At 40.0% G+C, this 24527-nt stretch overlaps 1 protein-coding gene across 1 annotated transcript in view; it reads right to left on the bottom strand.

Annotated features, from left to right (window-relative positions):
* Nucleotides 1–22218, bottom strand: part of LOC120435193 (NACHT, LRR and PYD domains-containing protein 12-like) — a gene marked incomplete at its 5' end in the record, with an annotated part of 247265 nt that extends 225047 nt beyond the window's left edge. The window contains 3 exons of the mRNA XM_039604263.1: nucleotides 4130–4303; nucleotides 4832–5002; nucleotides 21215–22218. Coding sequence (XP_039460197.1) covers nucleotides 4130–4303; nucleotides 4832–5002; nucleotides 21215–22218 — 1349 coding nt within the window. The remainder of the gene's footprint in view (nucleotides 1–4129; nucleotides 4304–4831; nucleotides 5003–21214) is intronic.
* Between the last annotated feature and the right edge of the window lie 2309 nt (nucleotides 22219–24527).

The following is a 24527-nucleotide window of genomic DNA, read 5'->3' as shown; positions in this document are numbered from 1 at the left end:
CTTTTAATTTTTTAAGCTTGGGTGGAGCATGTTGAGTTTTTTGCCACATGAGATGTGTCAAAAAAGAGAGGGATTTAAGATTTAATTTGTTTAATTTGAAATGGGTTTTAGTATGATTTTATAACGATTGGGTTTTTTGATAATCTAGAGATGGTAAAATTCTTTAAATTCTTTAAAGAGAGGATTAAAATGAACTGAATCCTGTTTAGAAGATAAATTGCTGGGGTTAATAAGAAGTTGTACACAAAACTTAAAGGGGAAATTGTGGGAATAAAGGATATGCTTTGGGGAAGATAGTGACGATTTTATGAGTAGAAAATGTGGGATTTCTTTTTGATTTTTAGGATAAGTTGTAACAGTGACATAATGCTAGAATGTTGTTATAATGTAGGCTTTAGAAACGGATAGTAAATAGATTTATTTCTAGGGTAGAGGAGAGTTTTTATGAGGATGTTAAAAGTGTTATGGACTCAAATGAATAATATTGGAGATTATATATGTAGAAATGATTTTTTCTTACACATTGCAATCGTGCTCATTAACAGAGTTGAGGTTCGGTCCATTTAAAGGTCATAAGCTTCGATGAGCGTTATGTCTCAGTCGATATATTGTAGGGGACTTGGAGCAACAGAAGGATAAACAGCATTCACGCTTACAAACACATATGGTTTAAACATAGGTGAGGCCTAGGGCCTGAAATTCCTTTAGCTTTTAACTGAATTTGAGTTGGCCCAATAACAAATGACAGAAAGAGGAACTGAATAGGAGTTTCGTTTGTAACTAAATGGGGTGACATGTAAAATATGGAGATAACACATGCAGTTCTAAATTAGTCCTTTTATATAAAATGCAGGTACAGAATAACAAATGCTTGTTGAAGTAAAAAAGTTGTTGTTTAAAACAGAACCAAAGGGAGAAAGCTTATATATGTTGGTTAAGTCTGATAAAGTTTAAGTTAGAAGGAGAGCAGCAAAATGAAATAAAATGATATATTCAAACAGGTTATCACCCAGGAAATGGGAGTTCAAAATACAGTTAGAGTTCAGCTTTTAGCTATGATGAAGTTTATCTAGGAGCAATTAACTATGTGCTTACACTTAATGATTAAAGTGGTTGTTTTTTATTATCCTTTTAGTAGAATAAGCCGTTATAATGATTTTATGATGATTTTGCTTGTGATAGGTGACTTTAGATGAGAGGCACTTGCAGCAGCAGCGACAGTTTGTGCACAGGATGTTGATGATCAGATAAGGAGCAACAGGAAGCACATGCAGAGACGTGCTTCCTTTGATCCTCTTAAAGACAACGCTTTCAGAGGTTCACAAATGCTGAGTAATGTTGAATAAGATATAAAAATAAATGTCGAAAAACCAAATACGTAATTAGGTTCATGTTTTGAGTAACATTAGGTTTGAATAAAGAAGACAACTGAGGGACATAAGGCAGGGAAGCCGTACTAGGGAGAAAGTGTTTTGTTTCCTTTGCAGGTGGCCAGATTTCCACTAGAGTGGGACCCAGAAGAGGAGCAGAGACCACTTAAGCATGAAGTGTTCTCAAGTGGGAGCGGGCATTTTATAACTAAGACCACCTAGATGACATGAGGTGGTCTGATTTGTTAAGTCACAGGATGCCAAGAGAGGGTCAGAGCTAAGAACAGTGATCCTAATGTCCATGACGTCAGGGGTGGACAGGGAAGCAGCTGAATGGGCCAAGGAGTGACCCAACATAATGTATGGCGACCTCTGGTGTGCCAGAGGTCGAGAGTGGGATTGAGAGGAATAGAAATATTTTACTGCTATTATTTGCTGCTATTTTTATAATCATCATTACCATTTCATGTTAATAGTGATGTTGCTTTCACAGATGCATTCAGATGTTCAAATATATTGGTATTATATTAGCCTGTATTACAGGTCCAAGAAAGAACCACTTTAAACGGTTGAGTTGAATCTATAGTTGTAAATGTTTTTAATGCTTCTATGATCTCAGTGTTTCTGTGTAGACTGCAGGGACAGGAAGTTACATGTGTTTGAAGTTGCAGGTTCTGCAGAAGTGAAACCGAAAGCAGAGCGAGTGCAAGCCAAAGAGCCAAAGAGTTTATTACGCATTTATCTTTGATTTAAGCTTTTAGTAGAGGCTTTTGATCAAAACATTAATTCAGTAGAGTACACATATATAGTCTTGGTTCGACACACACGTAACCACACGCACACTTAGTTAGAGGGATCACTGATAGGGGAAAGTTCAAGTTGCTTAAGTTGAGGTCAACTAAGGTTCAGAAAGCAGATGCAAACTCTGCACGTACAGACAGACAAATAGTGAGAGGTCATGACACGTCGCGGTACACAGCATGCACGCCCGCACGCGCGTGCACACACACACAGATATAAACTCTCACCTAAATGAGTTTTAGACTGCAAAGTTGTGCCTGTATGAGTGACATTTTCTACAGGAAGTGCACCTGATGTTCCAGGGAGATAAGCGACAGCGAAGGCGGGCTGACAGGAAGCATCAGCCGTCGACACGAAGATGATGTTCTATGTTAAAAGTCATTGTGGTTTTGGTGTGACGTAAATCTGCCTAGTAACAGAAAAGGGGGCTGTACAATTCTTAACCCCATAAAACAGTTGTCTGAATATGATAAAGACAGTTCAATACTGATTGGGTTGTTGAACTCACACATGTGTTCATTAAAATGTCGTCTAATTGCACACTGGACCGGATCTGTGGTTATTTATGGATTCCTCTCTCAACATTGAACCTTAACAGTTCAGATGTGGATACTGTATTGTTCTTTCTTTGTGATTTTTTATGTTTAAGTTGTTTATTGCTGGGTTTTGGTTTGTTTTTTGTCTGTTTGGGAGCTGACACAGTCTCTATGGAGATGGGTTTTTGGGGGGGTAGCAGGAGGAGAGAAGCTGCAGAGAGGCGTGTAAGACTGCAACTCTGCTTCCTGGTCCCAACTCTGGATAGTCATATTTTGGGGGTTTAATAAATTGGTCCATATTTCTAGAAATGAGAGCTGCTCCATCCAAAGTGGGATGGATGCCGCTCTCCTAACAAGACCAGGTTTCCTCCAGAAGGTTTGCCAATTATCTATGAAGCCCACATCGTTTCTGGGACACCACTCAGACAGCCAGCAATTTAAGGAGAACATGCGGCTAAACATGTCACTCCTGGTCTGATTGGGGAGGGACCAGAGAAAACTACAGAGTCCGACATTGTTTTGGCAAAGTTACACACCGATTCAATATTGATTTTAGTGACCTCCGATTGGCGTAACGGGTGTCATTACTGCCGGCGTGAATTATGATCTTACTGTATTTACGCTTTACCCTTAGCCAGCAGTTTTAAATTTCCTTCAATGTCGCCTGCTCTGGCCCCTGGAAGACAATTGACTATGGTTGCCGGTGTCTCTAGCTTCACATGTCTGAGAACAGAATCACCAATTACCAGAGTTTGACCCCGGCGGGGTGTGTCGCCGAGTGGGGAAAAACGGTTAGACACATGAACAGGTTGGTGGTGTACCTGGGGCTTCAGTTTAAGACTATGCTTCCTCCTCACCGTCACCCAGCCGCCTCTTTCCCCAGCTGCTTGGGGTCTGCCGGGGAACAGCTAGCGGGCCTACGCTATCTTCGGCTGCACCAGCTACAGGGGCCTGGCTAGCAACGGGTGAATGAAGGGTGCGGCCGAGTCTCCAATTCAGTAATCCTGGCCTCCAGAGCTGCAAATATGCTACATTTGTTACAGGTATCATTACTGCTAAAGGAGGCCGAGGAGTAACTAAACATCTGACACAATGAGCAGGAAAGTGCAGGAGGGACAGGTGAAGTAGCCATGGTGCTAACGAGTCGGCTACGAGCTAAGCTAAGCTAGCGAAACAGTAAAGAGACAGTGAGTGAATACTTTGGCTATAAATTAGGTAGTGAATACACAGAAAGGGTGATTCAGATGAAGCACGTTAAGATTATGCTATGAAAAAGGGATGTATCAAAAGATTTAAATTAAATTGCTAAGCAGAGAAGCTACTCAGAGACACCACTGTGTTTGAGCAGGAACAGGAAGTGATACTCTACCACAAAGCGAGCGAACACCAAGTGATAATCAGTGGAAAAGTTTAAAACCTCGCCTCAGAGTTTCCAGTGTACAGTGTTGGTTCTTCACTCCAACAGACAGAAGCTTCACTCCTGAATCTTTCAGGTCATTGTTACTCAGGTTCAGTTCTCTCAGACTAGAGGACTGGGAGCTGAGACCTGAGGACAGAGTTTCACAGCCTCTCTCTGACAAGTTACAGTGACTCAGTCTGAAAAATAAAAGACACAATAAAGAAACACTGTTGTTTAAGTATAATGGGGATGCAATTCTGCAATATTTCATAACGCTTTATACTTTTTCAGGAATACCTAATTATTCACTAAGGTACGATATCAAATGGATTGGTTAAAATATGTAACTGGTTAATTCTCCCAATAGATGGAAAACAAAATATGACCTAATCTGACCTCAGAGTTTCCAGTGCACAATGGGGACTCTGCAGTCCATCAGAAAGAAGCGTCATTGCTGAGTCCTGCAGTTTGTTGTCATTCAGGTCCATTTCTTTCAGTCTAGATGACTGGAATTTCAGAACTAAGTACAGAGATTCATAGCTTCTCTCTGAGAGGTTACAAAAACTTAGTCTAAAAAAGAAAAAAAATGTAAATAATTGTAATGTATCAAATCACATTTAATGACTCCCACTCTGGTCTCTTCGTGACCCCCCCCCCAACACACACACACACACACACACACACACACACACACACACACACACAACACCGCTTCTTGATCTGACCTGAGAGTTTCCAGTGTGCACTCTGATCTCTGCAGTCCATCACACAGTAGCTTTAATCCGGAGTCGTTGAGACTGTTGACACTCAAGTCCAGCTCTCTCAGACTACAGGACTGGGAGATGACAGACGACAGAGCTCCACAGCTTCTCTCTGAGAGTTCACAGACTCTCAGTCTGAAAAACAATGAGGTTGATTAAATGAAACAACACTATATGTTTAACCTATTCAAAAGACACAGTGTGCAATAAATTTTATGATTAACTAGTAAACGTGAAAATGTGATGGTATTACAACCTAGGTTGATCTCTGAGCAATATAGTAGAACTGCTGGACGTCTAAAGAGTGAGAAAAGTTGGCCTTGCTGTGGTTTAGGATCACCTGTTTCACCTACTAAGTGACAAAAGGTGTGAGTGCAATAGGGTGGAAGTCATTGAGGCTATAAGTGGTTTTTTATTTTATATATTTTTTTTAAATGGGTGCAGTGCCGCTGCATCTGCAATCACGCCTCCCCAGCTTAAAAGCTGAACTAGGTCCTGTATTGTTGTTGATGTGAATGTCGAGCTGTGAGTGGAGAGCTGCAGCTGTGGTGTGAACAGCAAACATGTGAGAGTTAATAAAAGTAAATGTTAAAAAGCACTGGAGTGTGGTCGAGTCCATCATTTGTGCCCCAGGTGGTTATAGGAATAGTTAAAGTAGATGTCAGGCAGGCTGGGACAAAAGCCTGTTGTCATGGAGAGACAGACACCAGACAGCTGGTGAGCACAGGCCCTATGCATCTTCCCAAGAACAAGGTCAGGTCCAGATCCTTTCCTCGAGTTAATTACTCTGAACATCTGTGTCAATAGAAAGTTGTACTCTAGTGGTCAGTATAAGCTTTTAATGATATAAGTTTGCATATGATAGAATACTGTATGTTGACCTTTTGATGACTTAGACTGTTGTCCACTACAAGACTGTTTTATAAATTCTTTCTCACAGCTGAACAAGCTGTTATTATTTCACTCCTGCCAGGAAGAGGAGAGCTGGACACTCTTATCTGACGCTCCCTAACAAGAAGAGAGGCCACGTCTTTCTGTATCCCACAACACACACATACATCTGAACCACTCTTATCTTCACTCCCTACGCACTAACATTCCTCTGCCTATGAATAGACGTATTCACTGTTGTATTATTTTTGCATATAAATAAAGACAAGTGCAAGAACAGAGCACGCATTCACAGGGCCCCCACTCTGGTGTGAGCGTTCTGTGACCGCCCTTGTATACAAGTAAATGCTGCAGCGTCTGTGTGTTTCTACCCTTAGACTCTTAGCTGAAGAAGTGTCTTTAGAATAAATCTCTTGACAATCTGCTTTACATCATGACCCGTTACAATCAGTTGTCGGGAGCTAGAAACTGGAAGTTGGAAGCTGGGAACAGGGGCCTCAAAGCATGAAGTGTGAAAAGAAGGTGTTCCATTTCTCTGCTAGTATGATACTTGATCTATGACTGTGTTGTTCTGTCTCCTGAAATTTGTATATGCTGGATGTATCGAGTTTTGCTTCCCCTTGTTTTGTAATGTTTGATTACTCCCATCAGTGCTCTCCTCCTGTGTCTCATTCTCTCGTTATCCCTCAATGTATTTAACACCAGTGTTTCTCTCTGTCAGTGTTGTTTTGTACCCTTATTCTGCTGTGTTTCTACCTGTGTGTTCCTGGGTAAGTTCTCATTCTCTGGTTTGTTTCCTAGTTTGTGTTTCCAAATTTAAGTGTCCAGTTTATTTTCTAATTTTCATGTTCAAGTTTTTGGTTTGTTTTTGTGAAGTTATTTTTTTATGGGAAGTCTCTGAGTCCTGCATTTGGGTCCTACATCCTGACTGCCACACCAGCACACCATGACAGACTGGTCTAAACATTGGGCATCAGATAGACATGCAGATCATGTCTATATTGGGTTGTTCAGTCCATGACCAATTCTAGATATATGTACTATATTTATACAAACTACTTCCTCAATTTGGACAGCGGACCATAACCCAACTTGGATGTCAATATGACGTTCAACATTTAAACTTTGGACTGGGTAATGTTTTTGGATCTCATATGATGTCATATGGTTGATAAATATAATGTTTTTTATTTTTATTTTTAAATAACATTGTTGTTAACAACATCATGCATATTAATAGAGATTATGTATAAAGAAGCACAATGTATTATGTGTTAGCCTATTGATTTATTCAGTACATGTGGGTAATTCTTATTTTCTTTTTTGTAATTTGGGAATGGAAACCTCAACATTAAAGTTTACTGGAAACACATAGACACGGACCAGTACCTCCTCTTTGACTCCACAAACTTGGAGTAATCAGGACCCTACAACACTGGGAATAAAATGTTCCCTCAAAGCCAGAAGGGAAAAAAGAGGAATGTAAAGGAAGGGTCAAGACCCATGTAAAGAAAGCTCTTAAAACATGTGTTTATCCTAACTGGCCTTCATCAAGTCAGTAAAGATGCATGGAAAAGAAGATCAGACACAAACTAGGGAGGATTGGAAAGACAAATGCAACAACATTGTCATGCCCTATGTTGCTGGTTTATCAGAAAAACTCAGGAGAGTCTTCTCCAAGCATGACATCCCAGTGTACTTCAGACCCAGCAACACAGACAAAAACTGGTTCATCCCAAGGACAGAACTCCTAAACACAACTGTCTGCCATCTATAATCCAGTTTTGAGATCCCTTCTTTTACAAAGTAAATATATGTTCTTAGTGCTTATTTTCTGTTTATGTTGTTTTATAGAGGCCAGTGTAGGAGAACGCCACTGTGAGTAGAATGTGTGCCAAAAGTACTGACAGGAAACTGCACGCTTTATGCAGAGAACAGGAAGCGGGGCAGACAGAAAGTGAAACTATGCAGGGTGTACTGCAGAGTTGTTTTGATCGAAACTGTGTGTGACGTTTAAGAGACCTATATATACGCATTTGGCTTGTAATGCTTTTAGACCTGTTGATGCTTGCTAGCGTCCACAGCTCTCCTTTTACAGAAATGTAGAATAAAGATGATTTTTTTTTAGTTTGACCACACTGAGTCAAGGTCCTTCTCTGTCGGTAAATAAATTTTAAAGAACCGAATTTAATACTTCCCAGACGCCTTAATGCCCATGCACATCCTGGGCCTTCTGACCGCAGGAAATCACATGAAAGGGTGGGGCTAGGTTTCACAATGAGTTCACCCGAAATCTTGGCTGATTGTAACCTACACCCGTTTTCACACATTGGCTCGTGTGATTAGGTAGAGGACCATTAGGGGGTCCGTGACCCTCTTGGAGGACACTCCCATGGGGCTTAAATCTGGGACTCTCCACCATTTGACCTTAGAATTGAAGAAGCTTCTCGGATGAGAGGTGAAACGTCTCCAAGAAACATAAAGAAGTCAAGATGCTTTTCTTTCCAAATTTCCTGATAACATTTACATTTGGAATCACTTCAACAACACACAAACCAAATATAAACCTCACTGTAGCACATATATAGTAATTTAACATTTCAAATCAAAAACAAAAACAGTACTTATTTAATTCAGTAACAGCAATAGTGCTCAGCTCAGATAAAATAATTATTGTGGGTGATTTTAACATTCGTGGGGATGATAAAAATGACAGCCTCAACATGGCATTTAATCTGTTATTAGACTCAACTGGCTTCTCTCTCAATGTAGAAGAACCCACCCACCACTTTAATCACACTCCAGATCTTGTTTTAACATATGGCATAGAAACTGAACATTTAACAGAGGTTCCTGAAAACCCTCTCCTGTCTGATCATTTCCTGTTAACATTTGCATTTAAAATAATTGATTACACAGCAGTGGGGAGAAAATTTCATCACAGTAGATGTCTTTCTAAAAACGTTCTAACTAAGTTTAAGAATATAATCCACCCACTGTTATCATCTTCAATGCTCTGTACCAACACAGAGCAGAGCAGCTACCTGAATGCTACTCCAACAGAAGTCGATTTTCTTGTTAACAATTTTACCTCCTCACTACGTACGACTCTGGATACTGTATGTGGTATAATTCTCAAACACGTAGCCTAAAGCAGATAACTCTCAAGGTGGAGAGGAAATGGCATGTCACAAATTCAGAACATCATCATTTAGCCTGGAGAAACAGTTTGTTGCTTTATAAGAACCCGGCCCCAGATAAGAGGAAGTAGCTGGATGGATGGATGGATGGATGGATCGATGTTTTAATGCAAAAGTTAACCCTTTAAGACCTACCATGGAACCAAATCTGCCAGAGCGTCTCTTTATATTTTTACATTATGTAGTGCCATTGTTGGGAGCATTTCAAGTTGCTATACATCAATACAACTGTTATAACCCAAATTTTAATAATATGTACGCATTAAGTCCATAGTAACTACATAAATTGCAAAAAAGTGCAATAAACTACAAAAAAATCGAAAATCGTTTTTGGTTTTTTAACATATATTTCTAGTTAGAGACATTTAAGAGGTTTGTCCCTCGAAACTGTAAATACAAAAAAGTTGCACAAAATTGTCTCCAACCACAGGAAATTTATTTTGAGTGTCTTCGTAGTTTTATTTTTGAGATACACCAATTTCTAAATACTGCAGGAAAAATGAAAATAAATATTATAATGCAAATTTGCAAAAAAAACAAAAAACAGGATGTGCATCAAAATAAACAATTTCCAGGTCCACAAAACACATCTAGTTTGGTTGATCAGTGTTCCACAACCAGCATGAAAACTGCATTGTTCCTCCTGTATCAGAGGTTTCACTGCTGGGAGTCCTGTGCCAGCCCTCTTTTATGCAGATCAAAGTGTGCCAGACCACACGGACGATTGGCTGCCTGGAGATCCCATGACACTCCAAGACCAACTGACTTGCTGATTGTCTGCACCTGGAAGTATAAAAAGGCTGAAGATTCTTTACACTGTGGGGAACTGCTGCTCTGAAGTGAACATGCAGTGTCCTCTTAGTCTGCCTAGCATTTGAACTGTGTTTGTCAGCCCTGATATACAGCTGACCTTAGTTTTATTAGAGTCTTGTGTTTGCTGGCTCTCCTTAACCCTTAGCTTTTATTCTTGCCTGTTCTTTTCTTTGTGTATTAATTGTTTGCCCGGTGGTCTGTTGAACAGCCCCGTCTGTTTTCAGTTTAACGTTAATAAAACCCCTTATTTTTATCGTGGGAGGGCTTGTGTATGTTTCTCCCCACCTGTCGCCTAGCAGAGGGGGTCGTAACACTAGCATCACCTCCATCATCAGCAGTTATATTTCTTTTACATCTCTCTTCAAGCTGGCAGTTATTCAATCCCTGCTGAAGAAGAACAGACAAGACTTCACTTGACTGTTACGGGTCCGAAATTGAGGACGAGAGTAAAACAATGATAGTCCAGAAAAGGTCGTTCAAACAATTGATTTTAATGAATGCACGCAGCGTGGAGAGGTGCAAACTGCAAAACAGTTGTACATCTCTACCCAAAATACACTCTAGATTGCTTTTATAACATCAGGGTATTGTAACGCCCTTTCTTGCGTTTACAAGCACATAATTTGCATGTACAGAACATTATTTGCCTCTTCTACAGACACTGATCAATTTTAAGAGATAACTACAGAGACAGGAGTTCCCCTTTCTGGCATCTTCTCCAAATAAGGCGATGGGGTCCCCATGGACTTGTCCTCCTCTCTGCGTCACCTGTTGCTAGGCAGACTCAAATACCACAAGAAGCTGAATACATTCAGGCCTTTGCTCAGCTACTTTTTTTACTGTAACAATATACTTAGCATATGAGTTATGATATATATATATATAACTCAATCATTTTAAAGTAGTTATACTGCACCTGTAATACAAATTATAACATAATGCCAGCAACTTCAATAAATGCTTGGATGAAATGATAATTAATGCAATGACAAAGATGATGGTTATGTAAAATAATCCCTGTAATTCCACAATTCCCTCTCTTGACGTCTTCCAAAGACGTCACTACACTATTCCCAAGTCCACTACCTTCGCTCTGACCCTCTCTAGCCGCCCCCTGACTCAGCAAATCAGACAACCTCATGTCCTCTAGGTGGTCCAGTAATAAAACGCCAGCTCCCACTTGAAAACACTTCATGGTTAAGTGGTCTCTGTTCCTTTCCTGGGTCCCTCTCTAGTGGAAATCTAGTGGAATGGACCCTCGTCATCAATCACTAAGTAAACTGAATTGGCGCAGGTCTCAAATAAGAAGTAGAAGACGCTTGGGCCCTCGCTCAGGCCTGCTACTAGATTTATGTGTTTTGTAAGCATGCATGCAATTAACCTGCTATGTTCTCATCTTCCCTCAACATGTATCACCTGGACACTCTCACCAGTGAAGCTTAAAACCCTTTTAGACGGAACATCAACTCTAAACAAGCACAGTTACGCATTGTGTATAAAATTAACTCAACCTCATGCTAACCTACATAAGTACCTGTCTTAGAGAGACCTCTGCACAGCTCAGACGCCAGTTGCAAGAGCTCTCTAACATTAGAATCATCAACTGTGACTTATATAGTGTTATTTCGGTACTTTACACTTCACACATTTTGAACGTTGTTTCTATGGGGAGTTCCTCTTTTTATGTCTATATTTATTAATATACCTTGTGCACTAAAGCTTCCTGTTTTTCAGTCTGGCTGAGCACTTGTTTGTGAGTATAAACTGGCCTCTACAAGCCTTCATTAGCAGATACACATTACAAATACTTCATATATACAGAGAAAAACCCAATAATCCACATTTCACTATTTTGTTCTTTGATTCAGATTTGGATTCTGTATTGTTCTTCATTTGTTATTATTTATGTTTAGATTGTTTATTGCTAATCTTGGTTTGTTGTTGTCTGTTTGGGAGCTGACATAGTCTCTATAAATGAACTTCTTTTGGTGGAGTAGCATCAGGAGAGAAGCTCCAGAGAGGCATCTTCCATGTTAAACACTAAAATATAACATAAGAGATCTTCTCAACGTGTTGTATATTTTTAATATTTCCTTATTATTTTGTCATAAAATAAATCAACCAAATAACTTAAGCTGTGTGACAGCACCTTGCGTCTACGCCAGGCTGTGAGCTGCCCTAAATCTAATGCTACACCCCCTTTTTTCACCTAGTTAAATTTTTTCAATCCTAGTTTAAACTATTCCTGACTTCCCTCAGTGCACACTATAAAGTGTAAAAGATACAATTAGCTTTCTCCTGGTAAAAGGTCCTACATTATTTTCTCAACCTTTGGAAACCTCCTCTATCGAGTTAACCCATTTCATTTTTCAAACTTAGGCCTGATTTCTTCGCCCCCTTTAACGGGTAGCGCATATCGGGTCTGAACACTGTGTTTGGGCAATTTACGAATTGTACTTAATCTCAATACTCTTTATATGTGTGAGGAATACTTTTAGTTTTATTAAACACACCCCGGGTAAAATATACACCATCCCCATGTCAGCCTACCTCTCCTCTAGAAAGCACGCTTCAAAATTTCTATCAGGATTTACACCTCTTTTTGCTTCAAGCATATACCTAACATGCAAAAATTACTATTAATGCCAGTTACACAAGTTCCCATTATTTACAACATTTTGTTTCACCCGTCTCAGCCTCACATGTTTCCTGTTCACTTATTACATACTTATCTTTAACACCGTCTGCCTCACTGGTTGCTAAGCAGAAACAAAGAAATAAAAGAAATCAAACATTTTCTACTCCTGAAATCCTCACTAGTTTTCCCCACAGCATATCTTTTCTTCAAAAATGTCCCGCAATTTCCCTTTAAATTTGGTGTACAGCTTCTCATGAACACCGGCATTTTATCTTTTAAACAGGATTCAGTTCATTTTACGTTAAAAATAACTTTATTTAAAAATAACAATTTCTGCCTCAGTTTTACCATATCTAAATTATCAACAACCACAAAAGTCATAAAATAATCCTAGAACCCATTTCAAATTACCTCTTAAATTCCCCCTTTATATTTGGACACACCAGATGTGTCCAAATAAATAAAAACTCAAAAAACTTAAAATGCATCACCCGGGCTTAAGAAATTAAAGGAAAAAGGTTAGTCATATCATCTCTCAGCACAGCTCAGCAATCCTCCTCTCCGGTAGAACTGCTCCGGCCCTGAAAACCTGTGCTTAAGGAATAAAATCAATTTAATCATCATGTCAAATCTTCTCAAACTCCTTGCTCCATGCAAAAGTCTGGATCCTTGGAATTTCCTGGAAACAAAACCTATACTTTACATTTCATACTCAACTCTCCCCCTTTATGATCCAATCTGTGTTACAACAAAGAAAACTTAAAACAGAACAGTTATCAATCATGTGTTTCTTCAGTTAATGGTAACATGAGTTATATCAAACAATGTTTCCCTTTTAGCATTTAGCATTTTTATAATGTAATAACATAATCCAACCCCAGTAAATAATTTTCTCAAAGCACACATCAATATCCCAAAATCAGCATCCCCAGATTTAAGTCTCCCACTTGTCCTGTTTGTCAACCTTTTATTTATTTCCCCTCTTGGTCCCATCACTCACATTCACTCACATGCATTCACACATTATGTTTTTGCTGATACTGCAGCCTTCTGCGCACGTCATCAGATGCTCCACATCAGCAAAATGAGCTCAATCATTTATTTCGTTTTCCTTTTTAGGAAAATAGTTCTCTATACTTTTGACTGGATTGACTCGCTGCAATCCTTACTTGGTAATTTGTCCGCGCCGTCAGTTCACTCTCTTCCAGGCCTGCTTAGAGCAAAATGAGAAAAAGAGAGCTGATTGTTAGCTCATCAAAGTACAAAACAAAATCACCTGACAGGTTTTTTCTAAGTGCACTGTTATAAAACTATGGGCCCTTTTAGACCTGTCCATGTTTATCAAAACTCCCTCTATTAAAATGAAAAACAACAGCCCCAAAAAATCTTGAACCATCTTAAATTTCACCCATTCAACTCACTGAAAACCTTGTCAAAACTGCACCGTTTTACACACAACCATGTCCCCTTTGACACTTCACCATACTTAGATTCAGCCCAAAATATAAACACGTTATATCAATGTGTCAACACTAAATTATAAATTTCTTGTCCAAATTTGCACCTCTGAACTGTCTACTTTGCTTCCTTTCCTCAAGGCCTCAATCACACACACAGCAAGCTCCTCTGTCGTCACTCACTCGAGCTAATTTACATACTGTATCATATCTCCACAAGTAAACTTGGCAAGAGAAATGCATGTTTAAAACTTATCATATTATTCAATTATTTTCATTTTCTTTCTATACTAATCACTTACTTTGATCACTCAGTGCAAGAGCACTCCTGAGTCACTCTTATAAACACTTTACTCACTTTATTAAACATTCACACCATTCTATCACTCATACAAGTAGCAAGCCGATCTTCATTGCGTATATTTGTGTTCTTAGCCAGGTTTTCAATCAATCTCTCTATGCATCAAGCTTTGATTAGACAAGCTTCATGAGCTTGTCTTTGTAAGGTTAATGCATTTTCTGTTTGTGTGTGGTATTTTGCATCTATGGCTTCGCAGTCTCCCAGACTCCTTCCCAATTCTCCAGTTAAGCAGTCAGTTTTTTCTTTCCCCGAATTACTAGCCCAAACTTTTGATTTCCCACCTTAAATAAAAGCACTCCTGGTCTTCAGCCAGGAGTTAGGGCTTGCTTTTCAGGTTCCTGGACACATCATTCTGTGAACAATTCAACCAGAAACTTGCCTTAACTTCTCCAGTGATGTCAACCTGTAATTTTCTTCCGACTGCGGCAGTGGAGAGTTGATCCGGTTCTGCTTTACTCCTGAAAATAACAAAACTAAAAGATTTTCATTATTATCACGGACGCCTAAACGACCCATTTCTCTTTTCTAGTCAAAAATACCAATTATGCCCTGTATGTAAGCGTGTTCTTCCTTGCGTTATGTGGTCATGTAAATGCAGTGTAAGCTGTTTTCTTCATTACATCCTTATGTATTTATTGCATTTTCATGTATTCATAGTTAATTTATGCATCTTTTCACTGAGCTCTAGATTCAAACTATCTCACTTCTGATTCATTTCAAAAATAATCTCACATGTAACAATTTGTATGTGTGTTTTCTATTCATTAAGGTAATAACAATTATTTTCGTTCATTATTCTTACCTTTTCTAATGTTTACCTCTTTGTTATGCTATGGTGGACATCCCTAAACAATTCATGAGTTCAGGCTTCAATTTTTAATCCAATTATATCCTATATTCTCGCAGTCACACTCGTCCAGCTTCATCTCTCACTGGTCCTCTCTGCACAATGTCCTGTTCGGGCTTCAAAGCTCCCGCAAACACAGTCTCAACTCAGCTGTTGTCTTCTTCTCTGTTTCTTTACAGTCTTTCTTTCAGATTAAGTCCCAGCATGGCAAAATATCACCAATGTCCAGTGCTCTTCCACAATTCTTTATCCCACTGTTCAACTGCCCAGCCTGTATTTTCACAGTACATGTTACATTACACTTACATGCTGCTGCTGGTCGTCAGTCGTCATCAGTGTTACTGGATCAGTGGCACTGCCGTTTGCCTGCTGTATTCAAGTCCACGATGTTCTATCGGTCTTCATCAGGCGATTAACTGTCCTTTGAAACTTCTTCTCCGCTTCAGGGACAAAGTGAGAGATCCAGCCGCACAATTTCGAGCCAAAAACTGGCTTATTCTCCCAATTCTTTTAATCTACTTTTCTGCTGCTGAACTCAAGATTGCAAAGTTGAGAGACGCCCACCTGTATTGACACACTAGAGCATACAATTAGTATTATATTCATTTTTTTTATCTTAAAACCTCGATTTGCTTCATCTTTTTAGAATTTAACTCTGTCCATTTCTCTGGGTGCTCCCCTGACATCATCAGTCACACACACACCTTCCTCTCACACACACAGCAGCACAGTATTTCCTGTTTCTCTTTCCTGTTTCTACAAATTAATCAAACACTTGTTTTTTTTCATATTTACAGTCTACAAACCCTCTTTAGTTTTACTAAGTCTTGGTCTAAAAACAATACACCTTCCTTTCATACACACTTTTAAATAGAGCTCTTCCACACATCATAACCTCACTCATGCGTTTCTTGAATTAAAAGCACTTTCAAACTTTAAAACATCCTACTTTTCATCACAAAAGAAATATATTTCACACTCCTTTAGTTCATACACACTTTTTAAATGTTCTAACCTCTTTCAGACGCCATAAATCGTCTCACACACACTGCCTTTTCTCTCAACCTCCCACTTTTCACTCATTCTACTATAAACCTCCCTAGTGTTATTATGACTTATTTACTATTTGGTACACATCACACAGAGTCACTCAAATCAAATACTGACAGCATTCACACAGTTAAAATCACTCAAAATACGCTTTCCTACGAGTATTTTGGACATGCCTTCCATGATCAGAAAGAGCAAGTCAAAAGAAAAAAGAAAAAGAAAACTGAAACCTCTCATCGTCTCACACCCCGCTTCTCCACACACATCACCATTCTTTAGGTCAGTTTTGTAGCATCAGTCACACAATCATTACACAATACCCTGAATCCAACATGTGTATTTACACAAACTGTTATAAAATGTTAGTCAAAAAACACGGTGTGATTACAAAGAGTCAATCAAACATGAGTCCTATTACTCTCAACAAGTATTACGTCGTTCAAGGACGTGTAAAGCAAAACCCATACTCCAATTCTACATGTATCATAAAGTAGTCATCATAATTAACAACCGTAATGCCAACAAAGTAGAAATAAAAACAATTCTTCCCTTAAAACACCAATATAAGTCGTCCTTAACCCAGGCTCTGCAGTCAGTCATTAGCCACTCATTAGTAAACAGGAAATGTCACTCTAAATAAGTCACAGGCATCTCATTTACATAGACACAGACACACAATCTCAAAATAACCAACCTTCTGCAGCCCCGTGGCAGACAGAGCCTATATACAAACATAGAAATTATAATACAGAGACGTCTGATAAATTAAATAATATTTACAAGGCCTTAAATTGCACAACCTACATAATTTAGACAACATTTGAATTAACCTCCAAGGGACAAACTCCAAGTTTTTATTGTCAATTACCCAGTATCAGGTCCAACCTGTCTCTGGTCTAATCTCTAAAATCCCTAACTCAATTTAAAAGCGCCCAACGCCCAAGCTCCAAGCTTTGCTACCCAAAAGTGCAAACACCGTTCCAAACGGTCAAGTGGTCCAACCACTAGCTTATTTCAGGATGCCCTGTACCCCACGGTCAAGCCAAACCGAGCTAATCCTATTTGCCAATAGGTCAACAATGTGCGTCCACATTGAGGAGGGATCGCAACGTCCGGCTATGCGCTTCTTAGCAGTCCAACTGCCGTTCTACAGAAATTTGTAATACTTTGAAACAACAATCAACACCTCAGAACAAGTGTATGACCGACGCAGGTCCAACCTTATAACCAATTGGGAGTGTAATCCACAAAACGACCAATTACCTATTATTCTAAATTCAGTAGTCCAACTACTTTAAATTCTCTTTCCTTAGCAGTCCAACTGCATTTAAATCCTCGTAGCAGTCCAACTGCTTTTCCTTTAATCAGTACTGTCACTTAACCTTACATTATCATTACTTCAACTTCAATTCTCATGAGATTTTCACCAAAATCAAAACAGACATTTAGCAGTAATTTCAGTAAGTAGACTTTAATTTCTCATGTCCAATCTGGCACATTTTGGAAATAATTCAACAGGTAGTGCCTTACCTTTGAATAAGCCGGCTTATGTCCACTCACTTCGACCACTGACTCGTGTCTGCTTGTTCGAGCGCCTCGGACCCTCTCAGTCTCAACCTCCAACTTTTCTCCCTCAACCTCGGCCAAATGCACCAAATGTTACGGGTCCGAAATTGAGGACGAGAGTAAAACAATGATAGTCCAGAAAAGGTCGTTCAAACAATTGATTTTAATGAATGCACGCAGCGTGGAGAGGTGCAAACTGCAAAACAGTTGTACATCTCTGCCCAAAATACACTCTAGATTGCTTTTATAACATCAGGGTATTGTAACGCCCCTTCTTGCGTTTACAAGCACATAATTTGCATGTACAGAACATTATTTGCCTCTTCTACAGACACTGATCAATTTTAAGAGATAACTACAGAGACAGGAGTTCCCCTTCTGGCATCTTCTCCAAATAAGGCGATGGGGTCCCCATGGACTTGTCCTCCTCTCTGTCACCTGTTGCTAGGCAGACTCAAATACCACAAGAAGCTGAATACATTCAGGCCTTTGCTCAGCTACTTTTTTTACTGTAACAATATACTTAGCATATGAGTTATGATATATATATATATAACTCAATCATTTTAAAGTAGTTATACTGCACCTGTAATACAAATTATAACATAATGCCAGCAACTTCAATAAATGCTTGGATGAAATGATAATTAATGCAATGACAAAGATGATGGTTATGTAAAATAATCCCTGTAATTCCACAAGACCAAGACCAACTGACTTGCTGATTGTCTGCACCTGGAAGTATAAAAAGGCTGAAGATTCTTTACACTGTGGGGAACTGCTGCTCTGAAGTGAACATGCAGTGTCCTCTTAGTCTGCCTAGCATTTGAACTGTGTTTGTCAGCCCTGATATACAGCTGACCTTAGTTTTATTAGAGTCTTGTGTTTGCTGGCTCTCCTTAACCCTTAGCTTTTATTCTTGCCTGTTCTTTTCTTTGTGTATTAATTGTTTGCCCGGTGGTCTGTTGAACAGCCCCGTCTGTTTTCAGTTTAACGTTAATAAAACCCCTTATTTTTATCGTGGGAGGGCTTGTGTATGTTTCTCCCCACCTGTCGCCTAGCAGAGGGGGTCGTAACACTAGCATCACCTCCATCATCAGCAGTTATATTTCTTTTACATCTCTCTTCAAGCTGGCAGTTATTCAATCCCTGCTGAAGAAGAACAGACAAGACTTCACTTGACCCAACACCTACCAACCTTTTTCTAATATTCTCAAAAATGAATTCTCTATCATTTCTTTTCCATAGTTATAGCACAACAAAGCCTTTAAAAAGTTTTGGTCAGGTTTCAGGCTGTTAAAGAATAAATATATATATTCTCTGTGCTTATTTTCTGTTTATATTGTTTTATGTAGGGCAGTATATTGAAGAGGCCACTTTTCAGTTATAAAGTGTGTTAAAGGTCACAAGTGGCGAGCAAGACTGAAATGCTGTGCAAGACAGGAAACTGCGCAGAATGAGACGCTTTGTGCAGAGAACAGGAAGTAGACAGGAAGTGGAACTAGGCGGAGTTGTTTTGATCGAAACTATGTATGACGTGGCAGCTAGGCTGAAGACGTTTTTGCAGCTATAGGGCAGACATGTAGTATTGAAATAGATCAAGTGACGGTTTAGTAGGGGAGGAGCGAGCGGATTATAACATAGGCGATATGCTTGTAATGCTTCAGATCTGCAGAGGGCTTAGCCTCGTGCACATCCCTCTCCGGAAAGTAATGATTGAATAAAATAATTATAAAGTTTTGACCACACTGAGTCGTGTTTTCTCTGTCCAGTAAAAGAATAAAAGAACTGGATTTGATAAGGCCCAACTGGAGCACAGAATATGCCCTAAAATATGCTAAAAGTACAATGTTACAATTGTGTCAGTTTACTCTGGGGACTGTGTCATCCTCATCCTTCTCAATCTAAGTGCTGCATGATACCACTGTTCACAACATTCCCTTGCGGCACCTGTACTGTCATGCTGGTACCTAGGTAAAGGAAAAATAAATCCCTGCGTATCAGTTTTGGAAACCCTTTTTCCTTAACAGCTATATTCTGTTGAGGGATACCTCAGTATTCCATTTTAGGTCTCATCTTGTTCTGAATGTTTTTGCGTCAGATGGGTTAAATCATCAGGAAACATATCCCCTTTCAGTCTTATGTGGATAATATTTAACTATATCTCCCACTTTTTAAAATGTAAAGGCTAGGTGGCATCACAATATGCATTAAGGGCATTAAGAAATGGATGGCCCAGAATTTTGTTCAGCTAAATGAGGATAAAACAGAAATTGTTTTTTTTTTTTTTTGTTTGGCTCCCATTTGTGATCAGCTTTCTAATATCTCCACCTGGACAGATAGGTGGAAATCAAGATGGTGCTCCTCCAATAGCCAACCAGTGGTGGAAGTGCCAGCCTCACAGAAATTGAGCTAAAGGACAGGCAGGTAGCCAACAGCGGTCTTAGACTTAGTTTCATCCACCTCCCATGCAGAATTCAAAGACTCAGGTATAGTTTAAAAAGAAGAATTTGACCACACAGGCTGATGCACTTCAAGACATTCAAGGGGCAGGGATAGCTCAGTAGGTAGAGTGGTGGCCCCATGATCGGAAGGTCGTGGGTTCGATTCCCCTGAACAGCTACCCTGAGGTACCCCTGAGCAAGGTACCATCCCTACACACTGCTTCCCGGGTGCCCAATGGCTGCCCACTGCTTCACTGAGTGAATGGGTTAAATGCAGAGAGGGATTTCCCCACATCATTATTATTATTATTATTATTAGGATCTGGCTGCACTGGCTCAGGCACCACAAAATGCTAAGCATTAAGCTTTCCCAGAAAGTGTAGGTACCCCAGGAGCAACAGGCTCGGTGGCCCAGGGAGAGAAGCCTGGGGATTAGCTAACACAGCAACATGAGGCAAATTTTTCGTGGTCATCAGCTAAGATAAAAGGAGAACAGACATCATAGAAGTTATAAGCATCTTTGTAGACTTTGGAGCGACCACTGGCTTTCCAGTTCTGTTGTCACATACTGGTTTATGCAGACTGACATAGGTACTAAGGAAAGAAGACAAAGTATGGTCCATCTATCACCATCAGAGCAGGTGTGAGGAGAGGAGATAGAGGGATGAACTGCACTGTAGCCAGCTAAGTGACCCCCAGGAACAAGACTGGAAGACTGGACAGCTTGGACAAGGCTGAAAGACTGGAACAGTAAAGACACTGTGGAAGAGTTGATGAGTATCACCTATGGTACCACTATAGGGTGTGTCTGAATGGTACTTTGATAAGGTGATTCTACACCTAGAAATATTAGAGAAACAAATATTAGAGAAACTGACAATGTATGTTCCACATGAAAGACGAATCACATAACTGTATTACATGGGCTAAATATTGAATGAATTCAGTATTGATGACCACTTCACTTAATAGTTTTATAGTTATTTCAGAGGCCAGAACCCCTTATGCTCTTTTGGTATTCAACCTGTTAACACCTACTTCTTTGTTAATAACATAAGGGATGAGCACATATTTACTTACAGAGCTTTGTTGGAGGCTTTCACTACTGGTAGGAGCCCCAGAAGAGCCTCCTCTGAAGCAGAGTATTTCTGCAGGTCAAAAACATCCAGATCTTTTTCTGATGACAGTAAGATGAAGACCAGAGCTGACCACAAAGCAGGAGACAGTTTATATCTGGAGAGACCTCCAGAACTCATGTACTGTTGGATCTGCTCCACTAGAGAACGATCATTCAGTTCATTCAGACAGTGGAACAGATTGATGCTTTTCTCTGCAGACAGATGCTCATTGAGCTTCTTCTTGATGTAATCAGCTGTTTCCTTATTGTTCCGTGAGCTATATTCTGTTTGTATCAACAGGTCTTGTAGCAGAGCCTGATTGTTCTGCAGTGAAATACCCAGGAGGAAGCGGAGGAACAAGTCCAAGTGCCCATTTGGACTCTGCAAGGCCTTGTCCACAGCACTCTGGTAGAAGTGTTTCTCTGCAGATTCTCTTGTTTCAGACTTCTGGGAGGTTATTTGTCGTTCTTCCATCAGATTGACTCCAGAGTTAAAAAAGGTCAGATGGACATGAAGAGCAGCCAGAAACTCCTGAACACTCAGATGAATGAAGCAGAACACCTTGTCCTGGTACAGTCCTCTCTCCTCTTTAAAGATCTGTGTGAACACTCCTGAGTACACCGAGGCTGCTCTGATATCGATGCCACACTCTGTCAGGTCTGATTCATAGAAGATCAGGTTTCCTTTCTGCAGCTGATCAAAAGCCAGTTTTCCCAGAGACGCAATCATCTTCCTGCTCTCTGGACTCCAGTGTGGATCTGTCTCAACTCCTCCATCATACTTGACGTTCTTAACTTTGGCCTGAACCACCAGGAAGTGGATGTACATCTCAGTCAGGGTCTTGGGCAGCTGTCCTCCCTCTCTGGTTTTCAGCACATCCTCCAGAACTGTAGCAGTGATCCAGCAGAAGACTGGGATGCGGCACATGATGTGGAGGCTTCGTGATGTCTTGATGTGGGAGATGATCCTGCTGACCTGCTCCTCATCTCTAAATCTCTTCCTGAAGTACTCCTCCTTCTGTGGGTCAGTGAACCCTCTGACCTCAGTCACCAAGTCAGTAAACCCAGGAGGAATCTGATTGGCTGCTGCAGGTCGTGTGGTTATCCAGAGGTGAGCAGAGGGAAGCAGGTTCCCCCTGATGAGGTTTGTCAGCAGCAAATCCACTGAGGTGGACTTTGTAGGGTCAGTTAGGATTTTAGTTTTGTGGAAGTCCAGAGGAAGTCGACACTCATCCAGACCATCAAAGATGAACACAACCTGGAAGTCTTCAAAGCTGCAGATTCCTGCTTCTTTGGTTTCAGTAAAGAAGTGATGAACAAGTTCCACCAAGCTGAACTTTTCCTCTTTCAGCACATTCAGCTCTCTGAAAGTGAATGGAAATATGAACTGGATGTCCTGGTTGGATTTGTCTTCAGCCCAGTCCAGGGTGTATTTCTGTGTTAAGACTGTTTTCCCAATGCCAGCCACTCCCTTTGTCAGCACTGTTCTGATTGGTTCATCTCTTCCAGGTGAGGCTTTAAAGACGTCTTCTTGTCTGATTGTTGTTTCTGGTCTGTCTGGTTTCCTGGATGCTGTTTCAATCTGTCTGACCTCATGTTCATCATTGACCTCTGCAGTCCCTCCCTCTGTGATGTAGAGCTCTGTGTAGATCTCATTCAGAAGGGTTGGGTTTCCTGCTTTAGCGATCCCCTCAAACACACACTGGAACTTCTTCTTCAAACTAGATTTAAGTTCGCCTTGGCTCCAATGGGAGTCCCTAATGAAAGTTTCTATAATAACCAATTGATAAAAATAAGATTTCATGGAAATATCAAATGCACATGTTTTCAAACAGAAAAAAATGAAATCCTCTTACTGGTCTTTAGAAGGTCAGCGAGTTCATGGTGCTTCATTTTCCTTAGAAAGTCTAGTGTGATGTTCACAAAAGCCTCTCTCCTGCTCCTCTCCCCACCCCCCTTTCGACTTTCTGGCTGTTCTCGGTAATCAGAGTTTAGAAGCTTCTGAATTTTCTTCAGTTCATTTTTTACAAAAGTGATGATGTTGTCCTCCAGCACCTGGAACAGAATTCTACATGAATACCTTAATCACCCATTAACATTGATTGCTTAGGCAGTGAAAGAAGACAGGGAAAACCTAATACAGAACACCTGAAAACCAGGAAAAAGAAAAAAGAAAAAAGAAAAACACACCACAAGTGATAGTAGACAAATTTTCAGGACATGTGAGATGTGTGCCTATTAAAAAGAGGACAATGGAGAAGAAACCTCAGTGCATCATGGCGAATCCGTCAGCAGCCTTAGCTTATAGTAGCATAACTTAAATAGAGAATAGTTTTAAATCATCTGCCCTAATTATAAGCTAATACTCACATTTTAAGTTTGAAGACTAATCCTAAAGTTAGTGAGTTTTTCCTGAATCCAAACTGGGAGCTGTTTCCAAAGGAGAGGAGCCTAGTATCTGTAGGTTCTGCCCCAATTCTGCTTTTGAAAACTTTAGGAACCACAAGTAAGCCTGCAGTCTGAGAGCGAAGAGCTCTGTAAGGACAAGAAGGTACTATGACCTCTGATATCCAGGTGTTGTCAAGGTGATGTGTCAGTTTACTCGAGCAAAATTGTATTTATACCATGTAACAGTTTTTATTATAACTGTCAACAGTAAGAGTTGGGATCATGGTAATTGCTGTACCCCAGTCCTTCAGTGAAAGATAAACTCTGGGCTATTTTTAAAAAATAAGTGTGAAAATGATCAAAAATATATCGATATCAGCACTGCACCTGTCAAAAGTGAGACGGATGCCAAGTTTTCAGTGTTTTCCAGTTATCTTTGTGGACCACATAATTACTGGACATTTCCACCACATGCATCGATTGATGGATAACATGGAAAATTAATCACAGATACAACAACATAGTCCAACATTGTTTTGGCCTGCCCAGCTGCAATTTTTACTGTTTGTTTTACATAGTGTCGAGTTGTGCTACCAATTTGTCCCACCACCAGTACTAGAAAACTAGTACTTTCGTATGGACCGTTACTGCTGAGGGCCAAGGATCAACTAGAAGTCAAACATATTATGGTACAATGATTAGATAAGGCAGAGGTATGGCCATCAACTTTTGTTTTTAAGGCTTCTTGACCTACAACATAAAAATGTCTGTGAAAGATGTCAAAGTTGTTGAACATGTACAGACCATAAATATGGAGTCCAGTTGTGTTTGATTCTGCTGGGCAGACTGACCATTGGGAACCTCTGAGCTCTCCTGGTCCACTCTGTG

This window comes from Oreochromis aureus, linkage group 3 (assembly GCF_013358895.1).
Source record: "Oreochromis aureus strain Israel breed Guangdong linkage group 3, ZZ_aureus, whole genome shotgun sequence".
Classification (NCBI taxonomy): Eukaryota; Metazoa; Chordata; class Actinopteri; order Cichliformes; family Cichlidae; genus Oreochromis; species Oreochromis aureus.
This window is presented reverse-complemented; position numbering and strand designations above follow the sequence as displayed.